Raw genomic sequence first — 12,699 nt, forward strand, 5'->3', positions numbered from 1 at the left:
GACGCAGGGTTCTCCTACCGTGCAAAGTCCACTCTTACTAAAATGCTCTGTGCTGCTTTCACTATGGAACGTGCTAACATTCCCCTCTTGGTAACATAACATTGCCTACATGCAATGACAGGTTGCTGCCTCCTCCACAAGACCAGCACACTCCCCTCCAGCTGCGGTCACCACTACTTTGTTTGGCTACAGGTTGCTCTATCCTCAAAGTAAACTGAAGACCTGACCACAATATGTCGGGTTACGTGTTCACATTGTCTATCGCACACAGCAGAATGTGCCCAAAACTTACCTGTGTATCTGATCCTGTCGACTGGAGCGTACTGGAGCCAGCCCATCGATTTCATCAAAAAAAATGATGGATGGCCTCATCACATAGGCCTGTGAACGAAAACAAAGGTCAGCAGAACTTAGGATGAACTATAAATGTGTAGCAGCAGATGCTGAACAAGCAGCGGACAAGAATAGGCATTTTCTACTATGGTTGCAGCCATGTGCGGTGCACAAGTTGCAGAATGCACACAGCCGGTATGCGTGTTTTGCGGATCCACAAAGCACTACGGCCGTCTGAATGGTCCCTTATAACAAGCAAAGCACAGACGGAGCAGAGTATGCGACTGCAGGACCCAGGGTAAAACTGAGAGGGGTGTCCCTACGGGCAGAGGGTCAACAGGTTCAGCAGAAGTCTGAATGCAGCTCTGGATGCGACTGGATTATAGGACATGCTACGACTCAAAATCAAAGTATTCACAGACTTCCTACATAATATATGGAGATTATAGGGACCTCAATTTTCTGTTTGAACCAATAGGATCATTTATTACAGCCTTTCTGGAAATCCGAAACGTGGACAGAACTGGTTAAGTTTGGTAAAAGCAGCGAGGATGTACCGCTGTCCAAGAAAAATAGATACCTTTCGCGTGCTCAGTGTTTTGTTTTTTTCCCCTCACTCCCATCTATAGAAAGGGCTATTCATATTTCTCAAAAAAAAGGACAATAGGACCTGCACTTAGATTTGTGGTAGGGTATACGGATCTGTGGGGGAAAAAAAAAAAAATTGGACGTGTGCATGACCCATAGAAACGAATGGGTCAGTGTGCTATCTATGGAAAAAACCTTAAGCACACAGCACTCTGAAGGAAAAAACACTCGTGTGCATGAGCTTATACTTCTGTTTTTTTTAAGCCCCATGTTGTGCTTTCCCCCTCCTCGGGCCCTGAATTACGCGGGACACAAGAGTCGTTTTCTCCCCGAGTTCCTTTAAGAGGATTCTTGTGATGCACCTTGTGCATGTTTGGTTTCTTATGTAAAACGTGAGAAACAAAAATCCTTAAAAAAAAATAAAATAAAAAAAACTCATTATGCAGCACAAGATACATGAAAACTATGGGCGGCAAATGGAGAGTGCTGGTAGAAATTGCCTGTAATATACTAAATGGCTTCTTACAGGCGAGAACACACTTAAGGAAACACATTATTTCTAATTATTATGAATATGCAAAAACGTCTAGAGGATACATTTTAAATTTACTTGGAAAATTACTTTTCCGCACACCAAAGTACACCAGCTCAAAGTTGAGGGATTTTTATTTATCTATTTTTTTAAAATCAGGGTTTCTCATGAAAATGGGGGCATATCACCCACTCAGGACCTCCCCCTATGAGCCACAGAAGGATCTCAGCCATCCATTACATGGTCGATTTAGTTAAAGGGGTTATCAAATACTATAAAAATGTCCCCCATATGCCGGGCCACTCACAGTGAATACACTTACCTCGCTCCCCAGCACCCGCATCGCTCCTGGTTCATGCAGGTCACTGCAGCTTCTCCCTGTGAGCGGATGAAAACATTCAGAGGGGACGAGCCTCCCTAGCATCGCGGCTGGTCACCACCTGCCATTGGCTGCCGCCCTTCCCCACCCGACATCAGATGTTTTCATTCGCGCATGGAGAGAAGCAGGAGCGGCGATGCGAGGAACAGATGCGGCGCAGGGAGCGGGGTAAGTACCATATTTTTCACTTTATAAGATGCACTTTTTTCCCCAAAAGTGTGTGAGGGTGGGGAAGGGCAGTGAGTCTTATGAAGAGAAGGGTGCAATTTTTACATTGCTGACACCAATACGTCGCCGGCCACTATACTGCACAACGCGGCCGGTGATGTATCAGAGCTCTATCATGCGGGGTGGGAGGAGGGGCTGGAGGCCACTAATACACGGGGCCCAGTGCAGTCACTGTACTCTATTATGCCGGGCCCCGCTCCCAGCAGTCTTCAGATGTAAAGTCTATTCATGTAATCCTCAACCAGTGGCTCTGCTTTGTTAAACTACCGTAATAGTCTGTATAGTACACCCTATCAAAGCAGCGGGCAGGCCAGAAGCGTAACTCATTCACACTCCTCCCCCCTCATTAATTAACCCTTTCACCCGCGGAGGTTTTTTTGCACCGCGTGTTCGTTTTTTGCGCTCCCTGCATTCCCAGAGCCATAATTTTTTTATTCGTCTGTTCACATAGCCATATATGAAGGCTTGTTTTTTGAGGGACAAGTTGTACTTTCCAACGCCACCATTTAATATTGCATATGATTGAGTGGAAAGTGGGAGAAAAAAAAATAAAAAAAAATCCAAATGGGGTGAAATTGCAAAAAAATAAAAAATAAATCCACCACAGTTCAAAGTTTTTTTTATTTATTTACGACGTTTGATAAAACTGACCGGTGATACTTTATATGTATTGTATTTCTTGAGTTTAGATAGTGACAAAAAAAATAAAAAATAATTTAAAAAAGTGTAGGGGGGATATCTGTTTTATATTTTGACCCCTATAACTTTTTTGAAATTATGAGTAAGGGGGCCTTTTTTTTTGCAGGGCAATCTGAACTTTTCATTCTAGGGTGTGTATGACTTTTGGATCACTTATTACATTTTTTTTGTAGAAAATAAAGCGACCACAAATGGCAAATCGCCCATTTAGATGCTTTTTACCCTGTTTGGCCGTTTGGGCGTTTTTCGCACATCGCGACACCCATGATGTGTATTTTATTTTTATTTTTTTTAAAGTGTAAAAAAAAAAAAAATTCAAATTGCCCCAATTAGAATTTTTCTTTTTTTACACTTTATAGTTCCCAAATAGGGAACTATAACATGAAATCATCTGATTGATTTTAGTACTTTCCTATGGAGCCCTATTACAGGCAAGGGCTCCATAGGAAATACTATGCAGCAGCCTCGTGTTATTCACTAAGACAGGGGCTGCTGCATACACACTCCGGCTCCTCCGATCACCACACGGGGGAGCCGGAGCACCAGCGAAAGCGCGCGCTGTCGGTTTTCAGCGCGCTCAGATGAAGTGGTCAGGATTGACTACGGCATCTGAAGGGTTAAATGTCCACGATCGGCATTATTGCCAGTTGAGGACATGAGCCAAAGGTGTCTGCTATAAGAAGCAGGCAGCCATGGCGCCCGCAGCGCTCAGGAGCAGGCGTCAAGACCTGGCCAGCGCCGTACTATTACGACTGCTAGCTTGATAGTCAGTACTACTACAGACGATTACAGTACTTTAACAAACCAGAGCCACTGATTGAGGATTACATGACTAATCTTTACATGTGAAGACTGCTGTGAGCGGGGCCCGGTGACACTATTCACACAGGAAAAAGAAAATCGCAATCCGGCCAGCACGCGATCCTCAGTGCACGCTGCAGAGGGAAGGAGCGAACTCCACGTATGCAGTAAAAGATCCCAGCGCCTGTGCCTCGTATTAAAGAAAATCTGCTTCATTTCACATTCGGTAAGTCGCATCCAATAGACCAGGACGCGTTTTGGCAATCAGCCTCTCTCAACAGGTAAATAATAAAGTACAACTAATCGATTTATAGGCGAGTGACTAAAATCACATATTTGGTGTATGGGCAGGGCCACAGGAAACCCTCCTTTCCTTTGATTATTTGAACACAACCTGTGATGGTTTGAAATTCACCATGTCATAACAAACACTGTGAATTTCTGGGATACAAGTGTAGTGAAGGATCAGTATGGACATCTTTCCTCCGATCTCTACAGAAAAGAAACAGTATCTTACATTTTTCCAGCGCTCATCCTCCATCTCAAAAAAAAAAAAAAAAAAAGGCTATAGCGAAGTCCCAGTACCAAAAGGGTAAAACGGATAGTGACAGATCCAGAGAAGCAGACATGGAGATTTGAAGAGAGGATACCCTGCATGGATGTTAGAGCAAAGAAATTAAAAAGCTACTACGCAGGGAGGCATACTGGATCTACAAACTGGACACATTGCACCCTAGAGGGTTAAACATAGACTATGACATAGTATACCTTTGACCTTCCCCCTGTTGACAGTGCTTCCCATTTAGTGCGTTTTGTTAGCCGTTTAATCTTTAGTTTAATTTTTTTCATTACAGACCTCGTCTACACCCTGAAGGATCCACGTGGTGACTATCGTTTCCTTGTGAATGTTATATATACAATACTTGTGTTATTTGTGGTTACTTTGTTATTAATGAAGGTGTTAATTTACCACCCAGCTGGGGCATCTAATGTCACCGACATGTGACAATCACCTATAAAATCGATTTAGTTGTACTTTATTATATACCCGTTGAGAGATGCAGATTGCCGAAACGCGTCCTGGTCTATTGGATGTGACTTACCGAATGTGAACTAAAGCAGATTTCCTTCAATTTGAGACACAGCCGCTGGGATCTTTTACTACTATTTACACAGGGACATAAGACGCAGAGGTGACCAGCATAAGATGCTATATACCCTCTGTGTCATCCACATATTTCCCCCCTGAAGAGAAATGCGACTCCATCTTGTCTTCTCTAAATATGTAAAGAATTGTTATAACATCTCACCCACGCACTGTTTTTAAGTTCCCCCGCTGTGAGTTAGGTTCGCTTATCTGTCCCAGGACAGATTCTGGGAATACCCAGAACTAGTACAAACGTTCTTGCCTTATTCAGGGTCATTAAGCCCAACTGCATCATTCTTATATGTGACCGATTAAAACCTATTCTTTTTACTTACTGCACGTACACATACCATATAAGGACGTTCCGGTAGTATGTGTATGAGCACCAATGTTTATCTTTATGATTGGTTTAAACGCTGTTGTGCAAACTTTTCTACTGCTTATATAAAGGCCAAGCGATAGCATAATAAAGTTAGAGTATTTCTCAGTGATACGTGTGTGTGTGTGTGTGTGTGTGTGTGTGTGTATGTGTGTATTATTGCTAGCTGAGAAATCTCTCCTGACGTCAGGGACATCAAACCAAGGTGGTCGTAGAGGTCCAGAAAGGTCCAAATCCTTTCACACCCTTCCCCCCATAAACAGTGTCATATAACCCCCCCCCCCACACACACACACACACACCCATAACAGTGTCATCAACAGACCATCATTAGTTCAAAACCCACCAAAAGCACACCTTTAGGTTCAAAATATTTTTTTTCTTATTTTCCTCCTCAAAAACCTAGGTGTGTCTTATCAAGCGAAAAATACGGTATATTCCGCTTGAGGGGCCCGGCATATGGGGGACATTTTTATAATATTGGATAACCCCTTTAATAGGTCAGCATGCAATAGTATATTTCACCAGTAGAGGCCACTACGGGGGAAATGTACGGCAGGATAAGTTGTTCTCTGGCTATAACAGCTGGTCAGCACCCTTGGGAGCCAGGGGTGATGCAGCATTCCGATGATTGGTAGGGGTTCACAGCAGTATGAATCCTGCCGACTGGACATTGGTGGCATACCAAAGAAATATTCTACCAATGCCCGATGGGGTTGTCCCATAGTTGACCCCATAAAGTCAGATCGCTTGAAACCCCATGATCACAAAAAGCGGCTCATGTGTTCCCTGCTGAAATGAGGTGGCGATCGTGCATGGTGTTCAATTCAGAGTCTAGCGGACTGAAGAAAGCGAGCACTGTACTCCGCTACTTCTATATTAATATAAATGTATATCAAATCACTGGAGGGCACTTACCTGATCGAACAGAAGCCGCAACTGACGCTCAGACTCGCCCACCCACTTACTGAGGCAGTCGGCACCTTTGCGCATGAAGAAAGAGACCTTCCTGTTCCCTTGACTGCACTCGTTGGCAAGGGCTCGGGCAACCAATGTTTTCCCTGTCCCAGGGGGGCCATAAAATAAACATCCCCTGTAAAGAAAAGCAGAAAGGGGCGCTATATATTACCTCAAGAACCATGCCTACTGCTCAAATATACTCAGTAATACTCACTGTTTCCCCCTTGGGAATCATCCCAACAACATACACTGCGTGCAGAATTATTAGGCAAATGAGTATTTTGACCACATCATCCTCTTTATGCATGTTGTCTTACTCCAAGCTGTATAGGCTCGAAAGCCTACTACCAATTAAGCATATTAGGTGATGTGCATCTCGGTAATGAGAAGGGGTGTGGTCTAATGACATCAACACCCTATATCAGGTGTGCATAATTATTAGGCAACTTCCTTTCCTTTGGCAAAATGGGTCAAAAGAAGGACTTGACAGGCTCAGAAAAGTCAAAAATAGTGAGATATCTTGCAGAGGGATGCAGCACTCTTAAAATTGCAAAGCTTCTGAAGCGTGATCATCGAACAATCAAGCGTTTCATTCAAAATAGTCAACAGGGTCGCAAGAAGCGTGTGGAAAAACCAAGGCGCAAAATAACTGCCCATGAACTGAGAAAAGTCAAGCGTGCAGCTGCCAAGATGCCACTTGCCACCAGTTTGGCCCTATTTCAGAGCTGCAACATCACTGGAGTGCCCAAAAGCACAAGGTGTGCAATACTCAGAGACATGGCCAAGGTAAGAAAGGCTGAAAGACGACCACCACTAAACAAGACGCACAAGCTGAAACGTCAAGACTGGGCCAAGAAATATCTCAAGACTGATTTTTCTAAGGTTTTATGGACTGATGAAATGAGAGTGAGTCTTGATGGGCCAGATGGATGGGCCCGTGGCTGGATTGGTAAACGGCAGAGAGCTCCAGTCCGACTCAGACGCCAGCAAGGTGGAGGTGGAGTACTGGTTTGGGCTGGTATCATCAAAGATGAGCTTGTGGGGCCTTTTCGCGTTGAGGATGGAGTCAAGCTCAACTCCCAGTCCTACTGCCAGTTTCTGGAAGACACCTTCTTCAAGCAGTGGTACAGGAAGAAGTCTGCATCCTTCAAGAAAAACATGATTTTCATGCAGGACAATGCTCCATCACACGCGTCCAAGTACTCCACAGCGTGGCTGGCAAGAAAGGGTATAAAAGAAGAAAATCTAATGACATGGCCTCCTTGTTCACCTGATCTGAACCCCATTGAGAACCTGTGGTCCATCATCAAATGTGAGATTTACAAGGAGGGAAAACAGTACACCTCTCTGAACAGTGTCTGGGAGGCTGTGGTTGCTGCTGCACGCAATGTTGATGGTGAACAGATCAAAACACTGACAGAATCCATGGATGGCAGGCTTTTGAGTGTCCTTGCAAAGAAAGGTGGCTATATTGGTCACTGATTTGTTTTTGTTTTGTTTTTGAATGTCAGAAATGTATATTTGTGAATGTTGAGATGTTATATTGGTTTCACTGGTAAAAATAAATAATTGAAATGGGTATATATTTGTTTTTTGTTAAGTTGCCTAATAATTATGCACAGTAATAGTCACCTGCACACACAGATATCCCCCTAAAATAGCTAAAACTAAAAACAAACTAAAAACTACTTCCAAAAATATTCAGCTTTGATATTAATAAGTTTTTTGGGTTCATTGAGAACATAGTTGTTCAATAATAAAATTAATCCTCAAAAATACAACTTGCCTAATAATTCTGCACTCCCTGTATACTAACTGTACAGATGGTTTAATACTATCTTCATTTTGGGAAGCACAACCCCCTAAGCCCCATTAATAAATCCATTATGGACCGAGAAAAATTCCCATTACAAAAAAGCAGCACTGTTTTTGTAACAACCCTGCGCTCTGCTCACCCTTTGATTGACAGAGGGCAGAGATGTGCTCTAGCAAGTACATACAATAAACACAACTTACTAAAACATTACCATGTTGAGAATAGAGGTTTTCTATGCTTAGATAATACATTAGCTAATACATATTATTGGTTTATTAACAGACAAAACATGATTAGAGAAAGGCTGGTCTCACATGAGCAAGTGTCACGCTCTGGACTCTCAGCGCAGCTCCAGTTCTGAACTTCCAGCACTGACGGCATCACATAGCATTATAAATCGTTATAATGCTATGTAACCCTTATAGGTCTGGAATGTATTGGATAACACTGATAATATCTGTGTTATCCAGTACATTCCAGAACTCTAATGGTTACATGGCATCATAAATCAATGTAATGCTATGCGACCACAGCAGTGCTGGAAGTTCAGGACGGGAGCTGCGATGCGAGTCCGGAGCGTGACACTCGCTCGAGTAATTTCAGCCAGTGATATGCATTAGCTTTCTAAGTATAAAAAAAAAAAAACTGGCTATAGCCTGAAGGTAAGTGGTCAGCCTTGCATGTAGATGTTCCAGGTTCAAATCACAGGATACTATATTGAGAACAGAGGTTTTCCATACTTGGAAAGCAAATATCTTTTACTGGTTTCTTTATAATCATATATTATGCCTGTGACTAAACCCGCAATATGTATTAGTTTTTGAAGTATATAAAATCTCTATTCTCAATATAGCAAAGCTATAGCCTTTTATCAAGATATCAATGAGGGAGAAAAACTACTGAAGAAAAAAATATATATCTACCACTTAGCTCCAAGCTACAGCCTTGTCATATTGAGACGAGAGGTTTTCTATACTTAGAAAGCAAATACATATGACCAGAGTCTTTATAATCATAGTGTGCCTATGAATAAACCAGCAATATGCATTAGCATTCTAAACATAGAAAACTTCTACTTTCAACATAGCAAGGTTATACTGTAAGTAGTGTACACGATATGTACATCCTAGCATACAGATCTGCCCTCAGCATGCTTTGTGCAGAGAGCAGCTCCAACGCCCACGGTGCAGGGAACAGGTCATTTGCAAATTAAAAAAATTAAAATTTAGAAATGGACTTTTGAAACAAATACTTTTTGCACTCAGCTGGGAAATACATATGTGAACTAGGGCTTAGTTTATTAGAGGTGTTGCTTTTGACAGACTCCCTTTACATTTATCATACTGAATGACTTCAAATCTTTCCTACGGTAATGCTTTTACTTTCAACGACAGGCCTGTTCTTCATACATTTTTATGACATTTTCACAAACTGTACAGCGTTGATTTTGATATGCTAAAGAGAAGATGGAGACGACAGTTCAGAAGTGCATCACTGAGCCGTAAAGGAGAGGAAGACAATAAAACCGCATCTATTCTTCCAGCAAATATCAGCGAGGAGCCTTCAGCTCACTACACACAGGATCAGACAGGGGCCACTAATGATATGGGATAATATAAGACTCCTTTACAAGGTCACTGAATTACTGGGAGGTGAGTAAATCATTGCCAGCCCTGAAAATAATGGAGGCGGCAAGGGAAACAAAAGTAAAAAAAAAAAAAAAAAGCAAAAGGATCTGCAAATTACCATAGGAAAATGGTGGGACCGATTACCCTCTGGTCCAGCACTGGCTGATGGTTGCAGACAGTACAATGAAGGTTCCTCTTGCAGCAAGCTGCCTCCCACAACATACCAAAGTAGTAGTAATGAGCTGCTGACTGCTTCACCCCCCAGTATGTGTTCACAGGCACCAGACTGGCGGCAGTGGTCTCTGATGAGACCCCCGAATCACACAGATTAGGCTCCAAATCAAGGATGTCCGCCCAACTATGTGACGCAGAACCCATAGGACTGGGAACACTACTTTAAAAGGGCTCTCAGGGACTAAAGGGTGTATTAGACACCTCGATGCCGCAGACAATTGTCTCAAGGGAAGAGTTCCCTCCTGGCAAACATGAGATGGCTAGCGGACGACACCGCTGCCATTACATGCGGCAATGTCCTCCATGGCTTGGGGAGGAGCGATCGTGGTGTGCCAGCCGTAGAATGCTATTATACAGCGCGATCTGCCGCCAGCACCATTGTGATTTTTACGCATGCTTAAAGGGGTTGGCCCATCATAGACAATGGGGGAATAACGCTAAAATATGCCCCAGTTGTCCGATAGGCAAGGGTCCCATACACAGAGAACGAAGCAGGGAAAGTGGTAAGCGCACTGCACATGTGCAGCTGCCTCCCATTCATTTCTATGGGACCGCTGAAAATAGCCGACCCAACAGAAATGAATGGGAGCGGCGGCCGTGCAAGAGAGGTGCGCTTTTATTCACTTGTATGGGGAGAGCGTTTGGCGGTGGCGGGAACCTGTTCCGTTCTCGGCGTACATGCGGGTTCCAGAGTTGGGACTTCTACCTATCAGACAATGGGGGCATATCCTAGCCATCAAATGCTGGTTTCACCCCTTTCCAATGCAAAAGTGTGAAATCCGCTGCAAAGTCCACCACGTGTTGCGGGACTTTTAAAGTAGCTGTCCAGGATTAGAAAAACATGGTTGCCTTCTTCCAAATAAAGCACTGCACCCGTCCACAGGTGGTGTGTGATATTACATCTCAGCCCCCACTCGCTTCAATGGAGCCGAGCTGCAATATCAGGCACAACCCACGGACAGTCGTGGCGCTGATTTTGGAATGAAGCAGCCATGTTTTAATAATTCAGGAAAATGCCCATTATAAAAACGACAGGACAACAGTGGCGCTGTGACTGGAGCCCGCTGAGGACGTAACGCACCCGCTGATGGCGGATATTTATTCTGAACTACAAGCGAGTCTTGTCCTCTATTAAGAGGGAGGTTTACAGGCAGATATCCATAATCAGCCATCTGCTATGCAAGCAGCTAATCCGTGCAACACAGAAATGGCTGAACTGTCATACCACCGCTCTCCCTGCTGATCACAGCTAACCACAGCAGCCAGGAGATTTAACCCCCCACTCCCAGGAGGGACATTATGCATATCTGAACAAACCAGCTATTATAACTGTGCGACACCACAATAAGCCTGTATTTATAACCGGAATGCCGTGCACATGTGCTAAAGTCAAGCTGACAGCGCCATCTAGTGGCACATGCAGGGAACATCAGCCACTCAATATGGGGACGTATTATAACCCAATCCATAATCAGAACTTGCATGACAATAACTAGGGTCACCATAATATTAAGACGTCCCTTACAATTGGCTTCTTTATGGCTTTTACGTGTTTTCAATGTTAATGTTTAAAAAAGAAAAACAGTCAACAAAAATTGGCTTCTTTGGCACAAAGAAAAAAAAAGCTGCGCCCATGCAATGATTACAGAGGTCAAGCAGTGGCTGCCTACAATGGCACTGGGGATGAGAGAAACCATAAAATACCAGATGTTCAACCCCTTCGATGTCAATCGATACCAACTGTGGTATCTAAGGTGTCTGAAAGTGAGAAAGGGCCGTCAGCCCAACTGTATCCCTGCAACAAAATCAATGGGTCACCATGACCGCTGAAGGTCTAACCAATATACCGAGGTCTGTCATCGGTACCTACTTATTAGGTAACACTGGCGGGCAATAATGATAGAGTATTACATAGGTGATCACTGCTGAAAGTCCCCTAGAGGGGCCAGGAAAGAAAATAGTAGGGGGAAATGGTCAGTTCATCTTATGGGTCAAATACGAATGAGCGCTTCCATTATGGATGCACTCATTAGTACAGGAGGACCAGGAAGAGGTGAATCCAAGCTTCCGGCAGCGGCGTCCAGAGCAGGAGAGGCAAGGTGTTGTTTTTTATTAATCTGATTTCAGAATGGAGGTCACTCACATGGAGCCTTGATCTGAGGTCTGATCAAAGACTTATTGAGATCTGATCTAAGGTCTGATCTGAGGTCTGATCTAAGGTCCGATTGGGGGACTTCAAGGAAATGTGTCGCCAAAATTTTTATCTGCCAGTTAAAACCAAAAGATAGTGACACATCTGTTTTTATCTTCTGATTGTAGATTTTTTTTTTTTATTCTATTATCTTAACATGATTAACATCTTGCCTGAGCTGTTAACAGCATTTAGAGAGATGCTTTTTGGCAGCAGCCATGGGCCATAGAAAATGGTCAGGAGGAGATCTCAGTGACTTCTATGGGAGCGTTTTCTAGGCGTGCTCTGTGCCGAGGTTATTGTACAAGGAAAGAATAGATAAAACAGGATCCACCATTCACAATAGGTGATATCACAGCTCATCTACACACAGCGTTGATATCATTACAGGCAGGATTAGAATGACAGATCAGCAGGTAACTGCAGCAAAATGATCTGTACAGACAAAATGTTGCCTATTAGGCTTAGTGGCCAGTTCGGATTTTAAAGGTTTTTGTTTAAATATACAGTCAAGTCCATAAATATTGGGACAGACACAATTCTAACATTTTTGGCTCTATACAGCACCACAATGGATTTGAAATGAAACGAACAAGATGTGCTTTACCTGCAGACTGTCAGCTTTAATTTGAGGTTATTTACATCCAAATCAGGTGAACGGTGAAGGAATTACAACAGTTTGCATATGTGCCTCCCACTTGTTAAGGAACCAAAAGTAATGGGACAATTGGCTTCTCAGCTGTTCCATGGCCAGGTGTGTGTTATTCCCTCATTATCCCAATTA

The 12,699-nt window shown here is 43.3% G+C and overlaps 1 protein-coding gene across 4 annotated transcripts in view; it reads right to left on the minus strand.

The window, feature by feature from the left end:
* The window catches only part of ATAD2B (ATPase family AAA domain containing 2B), a 136,151-nt gene that overhangs the window by 64,595 nt on the left and 58,857 nt on the right, over positions 1 to 12,699 (minus strand). For all 4 annotated transcript variants that reach the window (XM_040427412.1, XM_040427411.1, XM_040427409.1 and 1 more), the window contains 2 exons: positions 6,005 to 6,179; positions 293 to 381 (listed from right to left, as the gene is read on the minus strand). In XM_040427412.1, coding sequence (XP_040283346.1) covers positions 293 to 381; positions 6,005 to 6,179 — 264 coding nt within the window. The remainder of the gene's footprint in view (positions 1 to 292; positions 382 to 6,004; positions 6,180 to 12,699) is intronic.

This window comes from Bufo bufo, chromosome 4 (genome assembly GCF_905171765.1).
Source record: "Bufo bufo chromosome 4, aBufBuf1.1, whole genome shotgun sequence".
In the NCBI taxonomy this organism is placed as follows: Eukaryota; Metazoa; Chordata; class Amphibia; order Anura; family Bufonidae; genus Bufo; species Bufo bufo.